The following is a 21576-nucleotide window of genomic DNA, read 5'->3' as shown; positions in this document are numbered from 1 at the left end:
TTGCACTTTTAGGTTACAATATCTCAAAAACTGAGGGTGATGGAATTTTTCTGAGGTCGGATTCGGATTCAGCGCAGCAAAAACCTTCGGGTATACTAGGTCAGGTCTCTGGTTCCGGACCTTTGTCAAATTTTGTAGGCCTGTGTTATTCTTTTCCTCCCCTTGACCAATCCCCTTTTCCTACACTTTTTACATTTGCTCCCCTTTTACTCATATTGCTATTTCTTTTTTGTCCCTCTAATGTCCTTTTAAATGTTCAAAATTCTAAAATTCCTTTAAAACTCCTCAAAATCATTTGATTGCATTGAAAACCTGTGAAATGCGTTTAAATATTTACATTCTTTTAAATTTGTTGGAATTCTATGAAACCTTCGAAATCCAATGAAATTTATTTCCGAACACTAGCCTACAAATTAGAAAACAAATTTATACATTTAGTAACGCTATATTTTTCCAATGCATTTTGACCTGCTAAACTTGAAAATCGAACGGAAATTTTTTAATCTAGATTGGTTTTCGAAATTTTGTATTTGTCGTTTATAACTTGAGATACGGTTCACAGAGTATAGCTATCATTGAAAAAAAAATTTAATTCATGCTTCAAAAACCAATCCATAGAAAAAATGTAAAAGTGATTTTCAAGTTCAGTCAGCCAAAATACATCAGAAAAATATATCGGCACTAAATGTAAAAAATGACAGTAAACTAGATCCTTTAAAATCTTTAAATTTACTTGAAATCCTCATTACACAATTATCTCCTTTTTTCCAGTTTAATAAAAAAAAAGCTTAAACTCGCTTGAAATTGCAAGCGTTTCAAGTTAAATTAATCCGATTTGCAAATTACTGACAACCTAAATATTATTCATATACTAATTTTTTTCTTATTCTGTAGCTTATAAAAGTTGGAATCCTCAAAATTGCTTAAAACCCATTTTTTGTTTCAATTTTGGAAAATGTTTTGAAGTTTAAAATTGTAAATAAAATATAAAGTTTCCGAGCTAAATACTTCAGGTATAGTTTACGACTACAATTTGGTCATTTGGAAAATCCGTCTTCCATGATTAAGAAATTGTCATCCTTTCAAATTAAACTGATTCTCTTTCGAATTTAATTACATCTTTAAATTGTAAACTAAAAATCTTATATTATTAATTTTCGAAGGTCCCTGATTTTAAATTTATAAATTTCGATCTTCTCAATGTGACCATTTTCGCGATTATAAAATTGAATAAGTGATTAATTAATGGTAACTGCGATAAATAATGGCAATGGATGGGGTCAGCATACGTTGAGAGCATCAAACTCGAAAGGATCGTTCTGCTTTAATCGTTCACGTTATACCCCGTTTCCACTTTTATTCTATTTTCCGAACAAGAGGAGACCAACGTGGCGCGGACAAACGATGCCCCAAGTAATAGCGCCAGGGCTAATTAGACCGAATTGACTACGTTCGAATTATTTGGAAGTCAAATGCAGGCTCCTTGTTCGCGAATTCGACTGATTGTTCACAGATTTTGTTCCTAGAGCCTGAAGAATTTGCCCCTTTATCCACGTAAACATAAACCAAAATTCCATCACGTCCAGCTGTTAAAACAGTGTGTGGCTTTTCACTCAAAATTCTCTTTTTTATTCGTTTAAAAACAAATATAGTTAGTTTAAAAGCCGCCGCATCAAAAACACATTTCACACTTGAATGTATTTTTTCATTTGAAACTCGAAGATTTCAGATTTTAAAATGCCATTTAAAACTTTATTCGACAAATAAATAAATAAATCGGACTTTAAATGGATTTTAGAATCCACCTCATCTCGTTTTTCAAGTCAGCACTCAAATCCAGGAACTTTGTTTTATAAGGGATTAAATGCACCTCGCGTAATCCGACAGACGGAAAGAATTTTTCACTTTGGTCCATGAATGAAACAACGCAGACAACTTTCAGGCGCTATATTATACTCGTAATTTGAATAATTTCAACGTTTCCCTTGATAAAACTGCGTGACACTTGGTTCAGACAAATTTAAACATCCTCAACTTGATGTTTTTTCTTATAAATATTTATTTGTTTGACAATGTTTTGCTCACGTGAAATTTCTTTTATGTTTCAGAAATTATGTGTCTTTCAAAAAAGTCTCGAGGACCTCTCATCTCGGATGGCCGGAGCAGAGGCGATACAGAATGGATGGCAGATACCGAGCGATGCCTCAGAAGCGTCAGAAATGTTAGAGAATTTGCAGAAGTTTGGAGACCGATTAGGACCCATTCAGAGAAACATCGAAGATGCCAACGACCAAGCAAGTCTTTTTGCTTCGAGCAGCGTCATCGTTTCACACGCCTTGTTAGCAAAACTTGAAGATCTCAACACTAGGTATGCCAATTTACAAAAGCGAATGGCAAAATCAAACACGGGTCAATTTCATATATTCAGTTTGGTGTCTATGCACAATTTATTGTTATTAATTGTCAAAAAATATTAATCAATATATCAGACTTCACAGCCAAAAATGTTTTCAAAACCAAATTTTTAAACAAATAGTTAAATTTTCAATCAGGGAAGATTAATTTTCAACCAAGAATTTTTTTTACCAAAAATATGAACTTTTAATCCAAAAGGACGAATTTTCTATCCAAAAAGATAAATTTTCAACAGGGAAGTTAAATTTTCGATCAAAATTGATAAATTATTAAATTTCCTACCTAAATAATAGAAATTTCAACCCAAGCAGACGAATTTTTAACAAAACCGTTTAATTTTTAAGCCAAAAAAAAATAATTTTTTTACAATATAGTTGAATTTTGAATTAAATATTTTAAACAAATTGGTAAATTTTCAACTAAAAGAAAATCCATTTTCAACCAGAAATGTAATGGTAAAATTTCGAGTAAAAAAATTAATTTTTGATACAAAAAAAAAAGAATTTTCAACAAAATAATTAAATCGTATAACAATAAATGAATTTTTAATAAAGTAGTAAAGTTCAACTTGCAACCAAGTAGTTGAATTTTTAACTAAAAACAATCAGTTTTCAGTCAAAAATGGTAAATTAAATTTCGAGTCATGAAACTTAATTTTTAGTTTGAAAAAAAGCATGTTCAAAAAAGTAATGTTAAAAAAATTCTAAAGCTTTTATTAAACTTTTCTGAACTTGCGGTTTGAAATTTGTTCGCTTCAAAAATGACTTTAGAGAAAGTACGTTCTGTATTACTTTACATAATTAAATTATTAGAAATCTACTTAGCTAAAATGTCTATTTAGCCGGTGACAAATTATAACGCTTATAAGTTTCATGTGTTTAACTTTTAAAACGTCAAAAGCTTAAATTATCAAAGAATGATTATAGCGTTGAAATTTTTTTTCTAAACTTAAATGACCTAAAAATGTTTGTGTCCTTTAAAGTCCAAACTCATCCAGATTTTGATGATTCTAAAATTTTAACAACTGAAAATGGTAATGTTTAAATTATCATCTTATTTGTCCAAAGTGAAATGCGATACAAATTTGATTTTTTTAATTATAACTCTTCCTAAATAAATGTCAAAATTAAATGCTATGCAAAGAAAAGCCAGGAAGATAAAAAGATGTTAAATTTTAGCTCTTATAAATTTTAAAGTATTACATATTTAGCGCTTCCTAATTTCGATTTTTTCAATTTGATCTTAAAAATTGAAATCATTTAAATGCTAATATTTAAAACTTCCTTACGATATTGATGTAAGTTATAAACTACCTTAACTTTACAATCGACGAATGTATAACTAAACTGAAGCTAAACAAGCTTGATCCTGGATCAGGAAGTTAAAGCAAGCAGTGGAGCGGAAAATTTAAACTAAATTTGAATATTTTTCCAGATGGAAAGTTCTGCAAGTTGCAGTCGATGAACGTTATAAACTATTAAGCGGATTTGGAAAGGATGGCAGCACTCCGGGTAGTCAGGCTTTCCTCGCAAGTAGCGTGGAACCACCGTGGGAAAGAGCCCTTACGCCCGCCAAAGTGCCTTATTATATCAAGTATGTCATTTATTTTTACTACCAGCTCTTCATAATCTGAAAACCCCAAAATTGGAACAAGTATATTCACAAAATAAAGGAAAATCCATCAAATAAAGGAAAATAAATTTAGCTCATGTTTGCTATTTTTTCAATATGTAAAATAAAACCTTGATCCTGCGAGGTTTTATTTCTACCAACACTTCGGATATTGATTTCGAAGATTGAATTTAAAAAAAAACAGAAAGGTGGATTATTTTAGATTAAACTTGTGAATATATGAATATGCAGAACTTCTGAATTTTCTATTTTAATCACGCTCAATGTGGAAATTTCAACCATGTGGAACTGCAATTTGATCAAACCTAATATTATTTTCCAGCCATCAACTGGAAACGACGCATTGGGACCATCCGAAGATGATAGATTTGATGACTTCACTGTCAGATCTCAATGAAGTGCGTTTCTCTGCATATAGGACGGCAATGAAATTGCGAACGGTGCAAAAGAGATTATGCTGTAAGATTTATTTCTCTCGATAGAATTCAATTTAAAACCCTAAGTATCTAAGTTTCCAATTAATTTATTGTTTCAATTATCTGTATTTAATTGCTAATTGCATTTGATTCTTTCAACTGTTTTTTTAATGTAGCAAATATTCTTTAAAAAAGATTTCTGGTATTCTATTGTAGAAATCTTGATCTCATTTAAAGAGTAGAAGAACACAAGGAAATCTACGCTGATTTTTGTCTGAATTAATTTTTTTTACAGTGGATGTGTTAAGTCTTTCTGCGGCTTTAGAGCAATTTGATTCTCATGGACTAAGAGCGCAGAACGACAAACTCATCGACATACCAGACATGGTGACTGTATTAACTTCCTTGTACGAAATCATCGCAGCGGATAATGCCACGCAAGTTTCCGTGCCACTCTGTATAGATCTAGCCATAAACTGGCTGCTCAATGTTTATGACAGGTGAAGCTCTTTCAATTTTAAATTCTCTTTTATAAAATATCCTCCTTTGACATATTTGAAATCCCATTTTTAATTTCAGCCAACGAACTGGACAGATTCGCGTCTTGTCATTTAAAGTTGGACTTGTCTTGTTGTGTAAAGGGCACTTAGAAGAGAAATATAGATGTAAGTTAAACAATTTGATCTTCTTTTATTGTTAAGTCAAAAGGATTCTTTTTTTCATTTAAAAAATATACGCTGAACACGCTTAAATTTTACAGACCTATTCCGTTTGATCGCGGATACAAATAGACTAGTGGATCAACGAAAATTGGGTTTACTCTTGCACGATTGCATCCAAGTTCCAAGACAACTCGGAGAAGTTGCAGCATTTGGGGGTTCAAACATCGAACCCAGCGTTCGAAGTTGCTTTGAAAAAGCAGGAAAAGACAAAAATGAAATCGAGGCTGTGCATTTTTTGAGTTGGCTGCAGCAGGAACCCCAAAGTATGGTTTGGCTTCCAGTACTTCATAGACTTTCCGCAGCAGAATCTGCGAAACACCAAGCAAAGTGTAACATCTGTAAAGAATACCCAATTGTCGGCTTCAGGTACTTAATTTATTTGCCAATTTAGCATCCTTGATGGGACGTATGTTTGAATTTGGAATAATTGTTACAGATACCGTTGCCTGAAATGTTTCAACTTTGACATGTGTCAAACGTGCTTCTTCTCCGGGCGTAAAGCGAAAAACCACAAACTAACGCATCCCATGCAGGAATATTGTACAGCGGTAAGTAAACAAATTTGAGGCTTAAATTAAATGTTTTGAATTAATATTGTAAACAAAGACAATAATGTATACCATATGGTCCAAAGAGATTTATTTCTCTGCATTATAAAAATATCTCGTTTCCGCCGCGTGCGCTATTTCAAAAATCGAGACCCTCCCGAAAATGCCCGCTATCTCCCTAAATTTCAACCCAACCTCTTTAAATGACTGCGTGACTTACCTGAATTCTCGCTAGCTTCTAAATTCCTGATATCTTCTTACCTAGTAGCTACCTCCTTCAATGCACGCTACCCTCCGAACAGCTATTCCGACCCCCCTAAGTTCAATAGAAACCTCTTTAAAATGGCCAATTCAACTTCACATCTGCTGGCTTAACCTCTTTAACTGTCTGTCCATTAGCTATGCCAAAATGTAACATAATATTTCAATTAAAATATACACATTTTTTTTAATGAGATAAGATTCATCACTGGCAAATTTATTAGTTTGAATATAGTTTTATTTGCCAATAACTGTAATTGTCTGTACCTGTTTAAAAACAGTTTCTACTGTTCCGTTTATTATAATCACTATTAATTTAATAAAGATGAATTAAAATGAAAAAAATGCATACAATTTTTATAAAGCTAATTCATATGTGCAAGAAATGTTTGCTAAACATAAATCTAAAAATGCATATATGTAACTATGATATAAAATATATGTATTTTCAAAATAAAATTTTATTTGTTAGATGTCATATTCAATAAAGCATGGAATGAACATTGAAAAGGCATAGAAAAGAGACAACTCTGGCGTTGGTCATCTAATCTGACTACACTGCTTTTTCAGTTGGCCCCACGTTTACGCATACGCGGTGCTAAATGTCAGATTAAAGAACAAATAGGTTTATATTCTCTGGTTTTCTATTTTGTTTAGAATTATTTTGAATTCCCTGGGCTTTCTTTTAATTCTTTGCATACTTTGTAATTTTTTTAATTGCATGGTATTCTTTTAAAGTGTCCTGTTTTTTTTTCTTAATTCTTTCAACTACCTTAATATCTTTTAAAATACTCTGAATTCTCTGGAATCTTCTGAATTGTCTGAACTACGTAATTTTTCTGAATTTCTTGAATTCACTTAATTACTTAAATTCTCGGAATTCTCTGAAATCTTCTAAATTTTCGGAATTCGATAAATTCTCGGAATTTCTTGAATTCTCTGAAATCTTCAGAATTTTCTGAACCCATGAATTCTCTGTACTAAATGAATTTCTTGAATTCTTTAAATTCAGTAAACTTTTTGAATTCACTAAACTGTTTAAATTCTTTCGAATACCCTTCATTTTTCTAAGTTCATTGAATTCTTCCAAATTCTATGACTTCTTTAAATTTTTAAAAATTATTATCACTTCCTTTATATCTTTACAATTATTCTGCACTACCTGAAATATTTTGAATTCTCTCAATTTCCTGAAACCTTTGAATTTCTTACAGTCTCTGCATAACGAATTCCTTGAATACTCTGAACTCTTTATCCTTGAATTTACCGTATTTTTTGAATTTTTCCAATTTCCTTGAATTCTTCCATATTCCTTGAATTCTTCCAAAATCATTCAATTTGTCCGAATTCTGTACATTTTTCCAAATTCAGTGAATTCCTTGAACTCTTCCCAATTCCTTGAATTCCTCTGGGTTTCTTGAATTTTCTGAATTCTTATAAATTTATTGAATTATTTTACAGCCTTTGAATTATTGTAAAATCTCAAATTCTGCCAAATACATTAAATTTTTCCGAATTCTCTGTATTTCAAAAAATTCATTGAATTCTTCAAAATTACCTGAATTCTTATAAATTCATGGAATATTTAATAATTCCTCTCAATTTCTTTGATTATTTTGGAGCGCTAGAATTCTCGGAATTCCTTGAATTCTCGGAATTTGGTGAATTCTCGAAATTTCTTTAATTGTCTGAATTCATTGTATTCTTTTAAATTTTTCGAATTCTCTTGATTCCTTGAATTCTATTGATTCCTTGAATTCTCAGAATTTGTCGAATTCTCGGAATTTTGTTAATTGTCTCAATTAATTGAGTTATTCTATATTCCTTGAACTCTTTAAAATTATTTGAATTTATCCAAATTCGTTAAGGTGTCCAAATCCTTGAATTTTTTCAAAATGTATTGAATTGTTTCAAATTTCTTGAATTCTTCCAAATTTCGCAGATCTTTTCAACATCCTTAAATTCTTTCAAATTACTTGAATTCTTCCAAATTTTATGAATAATTCCGAATTTTCGTTAATTCATTGAATTCTTACTAATTCTCTGCGTTTCCTAAATTATTTTGAAGCGCTGAAGTTCGACGAATTCAACGAACTCAGAAGAATCTTATTGAAGTCACACGAATCTGAAAGAGTTTAAAAGAATCACAAGCCATTCAAAAGAATACAAAGAATTTAAAAAAATATAAAGAAAACAATAATTCTATATAATACACTAAATCAGAGACTATTAATTTCAAAACCTGTCTCCTGTGTCCGCGAATGTGTACTAAAACGAGGAACGGGTTACTTTCAAAATCAGAGTGATCAGCTTAGAACTTTAGAGGACCATCGTCAGAGTGGTGGTTTTAGACCTAGCCTCCGAAAGGGGTTTTGTCTAACATGGAGATATCGATATAAGGATTAGAATTTCAATACATACTCGCTCAATACCGTCCTAATATATGTCCCAATTTGCAGACAACTTCTGGAGAGGACGTGAGAGATTTTACGAGAGCGTTGCGCAACAAGTTCAAGTCGAAACGTTACTTCAAGAAACACCCGAGAGTTGGTTATTTGCCAGTGCAGACTGTCTTGGAAGGCGATGCTCTGGAAAGTCCAGCTCCCTCGCCTCAGCACAGTTCCCTGAGTCAAGACATGCATTCACGTTTGGAGATGTATGCCTCTAGACTCGCCGAAGTGGAATTATCTCGCACGAGGAGCAACTCCACTCCTGACAGCGATGACGAGCATCAACTGATTGCGCATTACTGTCACAGTCTCAACGGAGGCGACAACGTCAACGTCCCCAGAAGTCCCGTACAGGTGATGGCTGCGATCGATGCCGAGCAGAGGGAAGAGCTCGAGGCAATGATCCGGGAACTTGAGGAGGAAAACGCAACGCTGCAAGCTGAATACGAAAGGTTGCGCTCGAAGCAAACACCAGGTTCAACGCCCGAAGACGGACACGGCAGACAACCTGACTGTGATATGATTGCCGAAGCTAAGCTCTTAAGGCAACATAAAGGTCGCTTGGAAGCTCGAATGCAAATTCTTGAGGATCACAATCGACAGTTGGAAGCTCAGCTCCAAAGACTTAGACAACTTCTGGATGAGGTGAGATAGTTCGGTTGCCTAGATTATTTTATTTGCTATTTAAAACGATCAACAATCTTCAATTGAAGCGATGCGAATCACAACTGAATATGGACCAATTTTTCGAAATTCTGTTTTTAAGTATCTCAAATCATTTAGGATACTATTTATCGATATGTATTAGGAAAAGGTAAAAATAATGTCATGTTTCACCCGCATTATAACAGTAGTATTATTTGGTCTTTCGGCGATCAAACACAGGCAGTTTTTGATTATGTTTTCGCCTCTCCCTGGAATATTTTTAATAATAACTATTGTAATAAATGTGGCTAAATTTCCTATCATATAGTGCAAACATAATTATATTTTAGTCCTTATTTAGTTGTCATTCTCATATTATTCATAAATGTTTTTCTATATCAAGGAAAACATGTAATTATTATGAAATGAACAACTGGAGAAGGACCATTTGGCTTCCCTCCTCCCATACATAAATAAATAAATAATATAATATTAAATAAAAAATAAAATAATAAATATATCATTTTTGGCTCTTATCCACACGCACATAAATTTTTTTCTAATATTTTCACATTTTTAATGTAAAGTATCGACCGAGTTGAAAGATTTTTTATTGCAATTGAACAATGTTAAAATCTTAAGAATTGTAAAAAGGAATATTTTATTTTCCCGCTGAATCGAGAAATGACCGAGAATTTGTTGAGACCGAGAAACCCAAGAAATAGCAGTGCATTTTTGTTATTGGGAATTTTACAAATTTTATCAGGAAAATCTGTCCAAGTTCGATTTTAACCATTTTAAGGCTAATTAGTTGAATTATTATGTTCTTCAATTATCATATCATTCATTTTAAAATGCGTGCTTCGAAAGTCTTTTATTTAACAAAATTTTCCATTGTAGATTTTTATTTTTAAGCTTACATTTTTTATTTAAACAATTTTAAAATGCAGTCTTGGATGACTTGAAAAATTAAAAGCGTTTGAAATTGAATTTTTTTATCGCAAAAATGTGTACTTGATCAACTGTAAATATGAATTAATTAATTATTTTAAAAATTGAACTGTACTTGAAGTATCAAAAATTAAACAATAATTGACCTTTTAAGATAATTCTAAATCAGTTCAAAATTTAGGAATTTCCCGAGTTCAGCGTTATTAATTAAACTGGTTAAATTCAAATGCCTTAGTCGTGAAAAAATGTAAATAATTTGAAAATGAAATGTTTGAAATAGAAAGCCTTGAATCTTTGCAATTTCAAGGTGCTTTTAAACTTCGAACGTAACCATTTTAATTGCTCTATTTAAAAAATTATTAATTTGTAAGTGAAATTGTTGAATTTTGATGTATAAATAAGAATTGAACACTTATTATTTGTTGAACAAGTCGAGTAATTTTTAGAGATATTTAGAGGTTTTAAAGATTCAAAATTAATTAAAAACTTGAAATAATTTCAAATAATTTAAACGAAGTGTGTTTCGAGAAAATTCGGCTATTGGTACCGAAATTCTAGTACAAATAGCCATGGCCTAATTTAAAACAAATTGTAGATTTTCGCTGCTTCTGGACAAAAAATCCATAAGCTTTTAAAAATTCTGAATTGTGAAGAACTTTTAATAATAATTTTTAATTTGAAAAAATTTTAAATAGCATGTATATTTTTAAAGATTTTTAAGTAAAATTTGTAAGTTTTTTAATATATCCAAACTATTTAAAATAAAAATAATTCGACTTCTAATGTAAAAATTGTTTAGTTTAAACAAATTTAGTGTTTCAAGTTTTAATCTTTCTAGCTTAAACTTGGTAATTTTTTAATTTTAAAATTAATTTATTGTTTTTTTAATTTAGAGCATTGAAAATGATAAAATGAATTTACATTTTTTGAAATGAATCTGAATCTTTGAACTCGACAATTTATCAATGTTAAAAATGCTAAATTTTTTAGTTTAAAATTATTCAATTGAAAAGTGTCCTACTTTCCATTTTATAAGTATAAGTTATTGAAAATTTAAATACAACATTTTTTAATTTAAAAACTTTTAAACTTCAATTTCAAAAGTTTCAAAATTAAATGTTCCATCTTCAGTGTTTTCATTTGAAGTTCATTTTTTAATAATTCAAATGGAATAATGAGTAGCTTCAGAGTTCGAACTTTTAAACTTAATTGACCGTAAAAAATGTTAACTGTTAATCTTTAAATATATTTGCAATTAACTTGAATTATAACTTGAGTGTGCAAAAAAGACAAATAATTTGTTTGCTGTACAATTTATGGTTATAAACCAATTTTATTAACAAATATAGAATTTTCATCGTTTTTTCATGACAAACATTCTGTCTCATCTAATATGTATCGAAGTAATTCCTTAGACCCATTAAACTTTAGAAAATTATTAACGCCTATCATTTAGCTTTGTTATAATTAATTAAATTTAACAAATAGTACATGTTCATCAATTCTTTCCTGAAAAAAATGGTTGTTCTTCAAATATAGATCATAATAGTTTTAAAAACTTTCTAAACTCCAGTAAATTGTTTTAACTTTTAAGTTGGGCTATTTGCCCATCCCTTAATACTTATACGTTGTACTTAATTTAACAAGTATTAAATTTTTATCTTTTTTGGGTAAAGAAAAATTATTTTCTATCTTATATGTTTCGTAATAGCTTATCAGACTTATTCTGCTGCAACATTTTGTTAAAACTTAACATTTATCTATGTTATAAGTAATTCAAGTAAACAAATAGACAATTTTCGTTATTGTTTCTTACAAAATTCTGTTTACTTAATATGTATCGAAGTGGCTTTTCAGACTTACTAAACTACAAAATATTGGTAACACGTAACGCTCAGTATTGTTAAAAATAATTTTAATTAAAAAAAAGAAAAATTGTATATGAGCTTGCAACTAAATTATTAGACTTACAAAGTTCAATACTGAGTATTAACAATATTCTGATGTTTAGAAAGTCTCATAAGCTGCTTTGATACATATAAGAAGCTCAAATGGAAAATATCGCTGCGTATAAATGTTTAAAATGTAATGCTCCTTAATTTTAAAAAAATAACTTCTTTTTAATCGGTTGAAATTTAAAAACTTTAGTTTTTTTGTAGTAAATTCCAGATTTGCACGACTAAAAGTTGCAGCAATTGGTAGATTTTAATGTGTTTATTATTATTTCAGCCCAATGGATCGTCACCATCTAAGACTGGCACCTTACAAACCCGAAGTGTAACAGCTTCGCAATTAGCTACCGACTCTCCAGCTAAAATGAATGGTCACTACCACGATTCTCAAGGTGAGTAATAATTAACCTTATTAATACACTAACCAGAATTAAATTAACACTATAATTTGATTCTTTAACAATTAGGATAAATAAAGCCTGGGCCAATAGAATCATATAACCATAATACAATTATCCTAAATTATTTTTAGATTGCCATTCCATTCCATTTGTTTCATTTTTTATTTTAATATGCAAGTACATAAGGGATATCTGATTAAAACCCCTTTGTTTTCACTAACACATTTTGAATTTTGGGTTAATTTTGATGAGAATAGCTTGAGCTTGTATAATATTACACACGCTATTGCGTATATATGGGCTTAGGAGGTGGAGGTACTGGCGAGGGGAGAATAAGCAGCTTAGAAAGGCCGCCACCGCCACCACATTCTCACAGTGTTTCCCATAACGTGGGTAATCTCATGCATATGGCAGGTTCGTTGATATTCATACCTTCCTCAATTTATCGTTTATTAATAATAAACACTCGACTGTTTAAACTAACTTTCTCAATTTCTTCTTTATGCATACGACAGCATGGATGTGAGAGGTAAAAGAAACTAAACATATAAATAATATAAAGGCTTATTCAATAGTATTTAGGTGATCGGATACTAACGATTAACAACTTGGATTTGAACATCTTACATTAATCAAAACCTAACAAAAATGATCAACTGTTTAAAAATGTTTTAATTACTGATTTTCAAATTTTAAAGAATCGAGGGGTTGACTATCCGACTTTTGAGCTTAGATCATATTTCAGAAATTCTTCAAATATTTTAAAAGATTTCAAAGATTGCAAGTAATTTCAGAAAATTTCACAAATATTTCACAAAATTAAAAAAAAATCCAAGATTTTAAAACATGGCGCAAAGATTTACAATTTCATCAAGATTTCAATGATTGCATAAAGATTTTCAATATTCCATAAAGATTTAAATGATTTTACAAATATTTCCAGGATCCCATAAAGATTTCAACAATTTCACAAAGATTTCCAAAGTTCCACAAAGATTATCAAGATTTTAAAGATTTTAAATATTTCAATGATTTTACATAAAGATTTTAATAACTTTATAAAGATTTATACGATTTCACAAGTATTTCCAGGATGCCATAAAGATCTCAATGATTGTATAAAAATTTCCAACATTCCTCAAAGATTTCCAGGATTCCATAAATATTTCAATGGTTTCAAACAGATTTGAGTGATTCCAAAAATATTTGTGAGATTTTAAAGCATTCAATGATTTTAAATGAAGATTTCAATAACTTTATAAAGATATACACGATTTCACCAAGATTTCAATGATTTCGTAAAGATTTCCCAAAGATTTCAATGGTTGTATAAAGATTTTCAACCGCCCTCAAAGATTTTAATGATTTTACAAATGATTTCCAGGATTACATAAAGATTTAAATGATTTCTCAAAAATTTCTCCAAAATTTCCAAGATTTTAATAGTTCCCACAAATATATACAAAATAACAACGATTTAAGAAAGATTTCAATTATTTTACATAAATATTTCAATAATTTTATAAATATTTATGCTATTTCAACGATTTCACAAATATTTCAAAAAGTCTTAACTGATTTCATAATGATTTCACAAAGATTTCCAAAATTCCACAAATATTTCAAAGATTTTACAAATATTGCCAGGATTCCATAAATATTTCGAAGATTACATAAAGAATTAAATGATTGTATAAAAATTTCCAATATTCAATAAAGATTTTAATGATTTCACAAAGATTTCCAGGATCCCATAAATATTTCAATGATTTCAAAAATATTTCGAAGATTCCATGAAGATTTCAATGATTTTATAAATATTTTCGGCAATCCAAAAATATTTCAATGATATCAAAAATATTTTGAAGATTCCACAAAGATTTGAGAGATTTCAAAAAGTTTTCCAAAATTTTAAAAGTTCTCGCAAAAATTTAGGAGATTTCAACGATTTCACTAAGATTTGAATGATTTCACAAAGATTTCAGGTATTTCTTAAAGATTTATCAAAGATTTCAGTGAGTTTACCAATATTTCCAGGGTTCCATAAATATTTCAAAGATTGCAGAAAGATTTAAATGATTTTTATAAAGATTTCCAAGATTTCAACGATTTCACAAAGATTTTTAAGATTTCACATAAGGATTTCAATAATTTTATAAAGATTTACAAGATTTCACAAATATTTCCCAAAAATTTCAATGATTTCATAAAGATTTCATAAAGATTTCCCAAAGATTTTAGTGCTTTTACTAATATTTCTAGGGTTCCATAAAGATTTCTAAGATTACAGAAAGATTTAAATGATTTTATAAAGATTTCCAAGACTCCGCAAATATTTTAATGATTTCACAAAAATTTCCAGGATTCCATAAAGATTGTAGTTATTTCACAAAGATTTTAATGATTTCATAAGGATTTTCAAGATTCCACAAAGATATTAATGATTTTACCAAGATGTCCTGGTTTCCTCAAAGATTTCAATGAATTCCCAAAGATTTCCAAGATTCTGTAAAGATTTCAATGATTGTAGAAAGATTTTCAGGATTCCAGAAAGATTTCAACGATTTCCCAAAAATTTTACAAAGATTACAATAATTTCACAACGATTTCAAAGATTTCACAAAGGCGTAAGAACTCAAAAGTGATTAACCCCTCGTAAAGAATCAATATACAAGAAAAATGTATATAATCTATATACATCTATATCTATCAGTGTGAAATTTTAATAAATGAATTATTTCTTTTTCTAGGTGACTTGGGAACAGCAGTTGGCGAACTAGTGACAGTAGTGACTGAGGACTCGAAGCCGAATGGACAGAGAGCACCTCCTCCAGCTTTCAAATAAACTAATTTCTTTCGAGCGAGATCGACATCTTTGCTTGGAGAAAAAATTCTCTTATACTCGTTAACAGTAATTACACTTGTAATCGTTTTCGAAGACCAAGAAAAAGTCTGGCTCTAACGCATATCAAAGAAAATTTCATGGCTGTAACAAAAATAGTTGCGCCAGGTTCAAGCGCAGATGTTCAGGGGACTTTCCATCGTGGTTTTGGGTATTTTATAAGTTTTGATATACGCCACTGTATAGCTGAATTATATAAATAGTGACAGTTGCGTTTTGGCTTTGGCAGTCTCCTGAAAAAAAGAAAGAAAACTATTCTACATTTGACGCATCATATCATGATTCTAATCTTACGAAGGATCGATTGTTAAGCTTGCTAGCTAAATTACATAAAAGATTAAACTGGTTATAAATATATATAAATATATATTTAAAACGAGTAACATTGACATTGCATGCAAAGCAATGTATCGCGTAGCATACTCTATATAGAGCGTAGACTGTATTTACACATGCCCGTTATGTTCACTGCCACCTATTCTTCCTGAGTGCAACATCTTGTGTCCATATCATGATTCTACCCGACAAGCATTGCAAGTGGAAAAAATATGGTTTACACCCAGCGTTCTTTATTGGGCGGTTTTTAAGTCTGCGTCTTCAAAAGATGAGGACTTTTTATTCGAATATTTAAACGAAACAATGATTATTACGACATCCAAGATTATTTTTTACCCAATGACCAGATACTTTTATACATTTTGTATGGATACGTGAGCGGCGGATTTCTTTTATTTCTAATCTCCCGAACGTTACTTATATTTAAAGATATATTGATAACTACTTAAATTACCAACTGTAGACTGTATTCTGATATCATGTAATAAAGTTGTCTAGAAAATACCCTTTGCCTCTTCTTTTCCCAAGTTTTTTTTTCATTCGACAAAGTTCATTTATTTAAGAACTACAATTTTTCCTCTACCCAAATTATATATTTTAGAATAATAATTAACCACTGTTTTTTTTTAATATAATTGTTTTTTCATTTTCTCAAATGTGTCATTTTTGCTCTTACCTTTTTTTTATCTTGATTGCTTTTTATGTACACTATTTTTTTGTGATGATATGGGAATTTTTTCACCTTTTATCTTAAACCCATTTTATAGACCGGGATTAACTTTTTTATAAGAGAAAGAGAGCTCTAAAAGTTTTCTCTTTAACTATGAACTTTTCAAGTAGAAATGACAAAGACAACTGGATATGGACGAATCTTTAGAAATTTTTTTTTTTTAACTATTTCAAGTTATTTAGGACATGTCGGGAATATGTGAAAATTATTTTTTTATTTCGTTCGAAAAAATGAAATAAGGAAAATTAGAATGACAACTGGAGGACGATATATCAAAGAATTAATAAATAAATCAGGTTAATATTATGCACATAATTAACTAGCATGAAAAAATCCTTATTATGTTTTCATCATTTTCTACAAATAAATATGCAAAGACAAGTAACAAATGTTGTTCTAATGGTTTCACATCTTAAATGTAGATTTCTTGGAGAACGGTTTTATGATTTTATCAAAATTTTATATTTGAAAACCAATCAAAGAAAACTTTCTTTTGTTCATTATTTGAGAAGAATATTTTATTTTTATTGCGACAGAGATTTTGTGTTGTTACCGATTTTATTTGCATACCTTTTGATGGAAACGTTTATTTTTTTTTTAGAAGAAAACTGGATTTTTTCACAATATTAGAATAATAATATGAAAATATTATTTCATTATGTTACTTTTTTGTAACAAAAAAATAAAAAATAAATTAAATACAAGTGCATAAAAGTTTAATATAAGAAAAGTAAGAACAAACAATGTCGGACACGAAAAACTAAAATTATGTACTTCAGTAATTACTGTTTCTAATGTTGATAGTTTTATAGATCAATGAAAATAAATCGAATTTTGTCTCGAAATGCTTTAACAATGTCAAAAAAACGTTTAAAAATACTTTTTAAATTTATAAATACAAAATGAAAAATATTGTTTGCGTGCAAGTAAAAATTGAGGAAAATTTGACATTTTTTAAAACTGAAAACTTTGGTATTCCAGCTCGGTCATTCTGAAACATTTTAAAACTTTGACCCTGTCAGGTTATTTCTTAAAAAAAAACATGAATGAAAACACATTTTTCTTTTTGAAGTTTAATTGTATAATTTAAATATTTTGGAAAATAAAAATATTTATATGAAAAAAATAGGATTTGATTGTTTTCTTACAATGTATAAATTTAAGATGTACAAATGTAGATTTTTTTAGAATGGGAATCCTAATGAAAAGTTCAACAGTTTAAGATTGCGAACTAAAGTCTTTAAAAAATGCAGCTTTTCAACAGTTTTCTTCATCGAAAATCAAAATAATTTTCTGGTTGATTCAAAACCAATCTATTCATATTATAATATTTTCCAATTAGGAAAATAAATAAACCAAATGTATCATTTCTAAAATTGCTAATATTTTAAATCATTCTTTGTACGATATTTAAATAAAAAAAGGTTTCTTTCAATAAATTTAGCTATAAAAAAAACCAATTGGTTTGCTTCAATTAAAAAAAAAAATTCTAAAAAATATCCATAAGTAAACCCTGCAGGTTGGAAGGAATCTTGAGGATAGAAAATAAACCTGTTCTTTTAAGAATGTACCGAAATCAGAGCATAAGAAAATTAGAAATCAAAACTAGATTTGGAAAAAATAGGGAGAAAATAGAAACAATCTACCAAAACCAACTTCTCACTCTTTACTTATTCTTTCTTCGTCTTTTCTAACTTTTAGACTTCCTTGTCAGGTATTGATTATAGTAAAAATACAGGTATTAATAATATAAACTTATGCTAATTAAAATTAACAAAATACCTGAAAATAAAAAATATACATTTATACAAAAGGTTTTAGTCTAATTCTTCATTTCATTGGTGAGAAATAATTTGTCTATACAAAAATTCTGTTTAATATCAAGAAATTAATGTATCCAATTAATAGCCGTATTCCAAACTTTGTTGTATCTTGATAAATCCTTTTTTAAATAAATAGGCTTGTTACCCTCTCTTTATAAACAAAATGTTCATTAATTCTCTCTTTCTTTGATTTTTCTCATGATTCTATGAAATTTTTTGTTAGTTCCAGTTTTTTTAATAGAGTGATTAGGGAGAAAACTGTGTTCCTGAACACATCGTTTTTCTATGCCAACCTATGATTTTTCATCAGTTTTAATTAAAGTCACATCTAGATAATGCAATATCCCTTTTTTGAAAATTGTTAACAGTTTATAATTATAATTAAAATAATTGTAGGCCTCACAGCCCCTCTGGGATTAAATATATTTAAAGAACCAAAGGGTACTTTTTGTCACGCTCATTGGGTACTTTTTTCACACTCAAAGGGTAATAAATCCATCATAAATTCATAAGATTTCAAAGCAATTCAAGTTAAATTCAAAGTATTCAAAGTAATCGGAAAATATGTTAAAATTTTTTTAAAATTCCATTGAAATCCGTGAAATTAGACAGAATTTAGGGGAATTTATGGTAAATGAGAATTTCGATGAAATTCATAAAAATACAGGATAAACTTTAAAAAGTTGAAATGAATTGAAAACAATTTAAAAATGTGAAGAAAAAAAATTAAATTCAGTAAATTTGTGATAAGATTAGAAATATTCAAGGGAATTTTAAAGAATATGATGAAATGGCTAATAATTATAGATGAGGTTAAAATACTTCGGGATCTATTGAATGAATTGAAAACCTTGTAAACTTTTACAAAATTCAAAGAAAATCCGTTGAGTTAATTAAGTATATTTCTAGAGAATTAAAAAATTTCAAAAGAATTCCAAAGAATTTAAAAGAATTCAGACTAAATTGATAAAAATTCAGGCTGAATTTCCAAAAAAATAATTTCAAATCTCTGAAAATCTTGCAAAACCTACTAATTTATATCCAAAAATGTGACTAATAACTGCAAACTAGTTTAAACGAATTCAAATTATTTGGAAATCATTTTAAAAATGGAAAAATGTCAATTGATTTCAGTAAAATTGGAGTTAATTTAATTAATTTAAGGGATTTAATGGAAATGAGAAGAATTCAATGAAATTTATGAAAAAAAGAATCTACCTGAATTAAAAAAGATATCAAGTGAATTGCAAAAAATATTTAAAAACTCATTAAATTGAGTCAATTTAAAATGAGTTTAGAAAAATTAAAAGGTCATTAAAAATAATTTAATGAAATGCCTACGTATTTAAGGTGAGCTCAAAAGACTGCAAAATCAATTAAACAAAAACTTTATAAAAATAAAATTGAGCGAATTCTGCAGAATTCTAAAGAATTGTAAAGAATTCACGATCAAGTAATAAGAATTCAGAGCGAATTCTAAATAAATTGCAAAAAATATTTAAAAATCTATCAAAAACTTTGAAACCTTACGAAATTTTTCACTTCGTGTGAATAAATTCTTTGCAATCAATTCAAATATTAGAATCCCTTAAAATTATTAAGACTCTTGGAAATCCGTTGAAATGATTTAAATCTCTTGAAAATGCCTTGGAATCTTGACACCCTAAAATATTTCAAAGTCTTTGATATCCCTTTTAAACTATTAAAATAAATAAACAAGTTTGGGAATCTTAAAAAACCCTCAAACATTGCAAGTCCTTTAGAGCCTAATTAAATTACTGAAATCAATAAAAACATTCTTTGTAATCTTTTAAAATACCCTAAAATATTTCAAATCCTTTGATAATTTTATCAATTGATCCTTAGGATCATTTAAATAAAAACTATTTAAAAAAATCGTTTAGAAAAATTCAAGTGAATTTAGAAAATTCAAAATAATTCCAAAGAGTTAAAAGACTTCAGGATAAATTAATAAGAATTTAGGATGAATTTCAACAAATAATTTGAAATCTCTTAACAGTTTTTAAATCCTGTAAAATACATCACTTCTCGTAAATAAATTCTTTGAAATTCACTATAATATTTTAAAATCCCATGAAATTCTGTGATAATATTTCCTGATATCCTGGAAAATGTAGTAGAATACAGTAAAAATGTAGTAAAGAATATAGAGCTATAAAATCCCTTAAAATCATTGAAATGATCGTAAATCTTATAAAATACCGTTAAATCTATTAAAATATTCTAAAACCTTATAGATCCTGTAAAATAGTTTTATACCTTCCTCAAATCTAGAAAATTCTTTATCCTAAAATATTGCAATCGCTTTGAAATCCCTTCAAATTATTGAAATCAAATAAATTAGAAAATTTCCAAGAATCTTTTAAGATTCCCTAAACTTTTTATAACCCTTTGAAATCCTACAAAACACCTCATTTTCCATGAATAAATTCTTTAAAATCCGCTAAAATAGGATAAAGTCCCTTGAAATCTTTATTAAATCTTTGAAATCCCTATAAGTTAATGAAAGTAATAAATAATTCCTTGGAACCGTTTAAAATTTTCTATAATAGTTCAAATCAAAAGCTATGAAAATTCCTTAGAAGTTTTAAAAACACCCTAAAATCTTGAAAATCCTTTTAAATGGATGAAATCTATTAAAAATTTATCTGAATCTTTAAAAATACACTGAAATATTTCAAAAAATTTAAGACACTACAGAAATATGTATTGAATTGAATAGTAATTAACCTATACGTTAATTTATTGAAAGAAAAGTGGCATGGGGTACCATAGTAGGGTGACCACTATTTTTTTAATTTTCATAAGGAATTTATTCTGTCTAATAAAGGAAAATACAGAGATGCGTTTTATTGCACACTAGCAGTAAATGCCAGAGCGCAAATATAATTAATAATTTCGAATTGCAAGCACCTGAAATTATAAAATATGTACGAACGATTTTTGACACAGTTTAATTAAAAAAGGAGTTGAATTGTATAATTTCTAAGTCGAAGGGATAAAAATTAAACAATTCTAATTTTATTTGGATTATCACGAAACTATTAGCATGATTTTAGATTAAAATATCGAAAATAAGACAATGTCAAAACGTTTAAAATAAAATATTTTAAGATTCAAATTTTTGTTATTGGGCCATTTAAAATTGAGAGGAATTGAAATTGTATTCTTTATAATTAAAAGCCTTCAAAATTAAATCATTAAAGATTGATAACTTTTAAATTTTACTAATTTTAAATTCAAAGCGATTGAAATTCGACAATAAATTTAATATTGAAAACTAAATTGAATCTTTCAAAGTCAAAGATTCTGAGACTCTAGAAAATTGTAAATTGTTATTGCATAATAAAATTTTAAGTTAACATTAAAGC

At 28.7% G+C, this 21576-nt stretch overlaps 1 protein-coding gene across 3 annotated transcripts in view; it reads left to right on the top strand.

The window, feature by feature from the left end:
- LOC117169703 (dystrophin, isoforms A/C/F/G/H) overlaps positions 1–15538 on the top strand; it is a 747733-nt gene extending 732195 nt beyond the window's left edge. For all 3 annotated transcript variants that reach the window (XM_033356199.1, XM_033356198.1, XM_033356200.1), the window contains 11 exons: positions 2109–2368; positions 3850–4008; positions 4370–4506; positions 4759–4963; positions 5043–5128; positions 5224–5551; positions 5622–5733; positions 8454–9089; positions 12270–12384; positions 12700–12807; positions 15144–15538. In XM_033356199.1, coding sequence (XP_033212090.1) covers positions 2109–2368; positions 3850–4008; positions 4370–4506; positions 4759–4963; positions 5043–5128; positions 5224–5551; positions 5622–5733; positions 8454–9089; positions 12270–12384; positions 12700–12807; positions 15144–15238 — 2241 coding nt within the window. In that variant the 3' untranslated portion in view covers positions 15239–15538. The remainder of the gene's footprint in view (positions 1–2108; positions 2369–3849; positions 4009–4369; positions 4507–4758; positions 4964–5042; positions 5129–5223; positions 5552–5621; positions 5734–8453; positions 9090–12269; positions 12385–12699; positions 12808–15143) is intronic.
- Positions 15539–21576: the final 6038 nt, after the last annotated feature.

This window comes from Belonocnema kinseyi, chromosome 3 (genome assembly GCF_010883055.1).
Source record: "Belonocnema kinseyi isolate 2016_QV_RU_SX_M_011 chromosome 3, B_treatae_v1, whole genome shotgun sequence".
Lineage (NCBI taxonomy): Eukaryota > Metazoa > Arthropoda > Insecta > Hymenoptera > Cynipidae > Belonocnema > Belonocnema kinseyi.
Note: the sequence above shows the minus strand (reverse complement) of the source record. Positions and strands in the feature narration are given on the sequence as shown.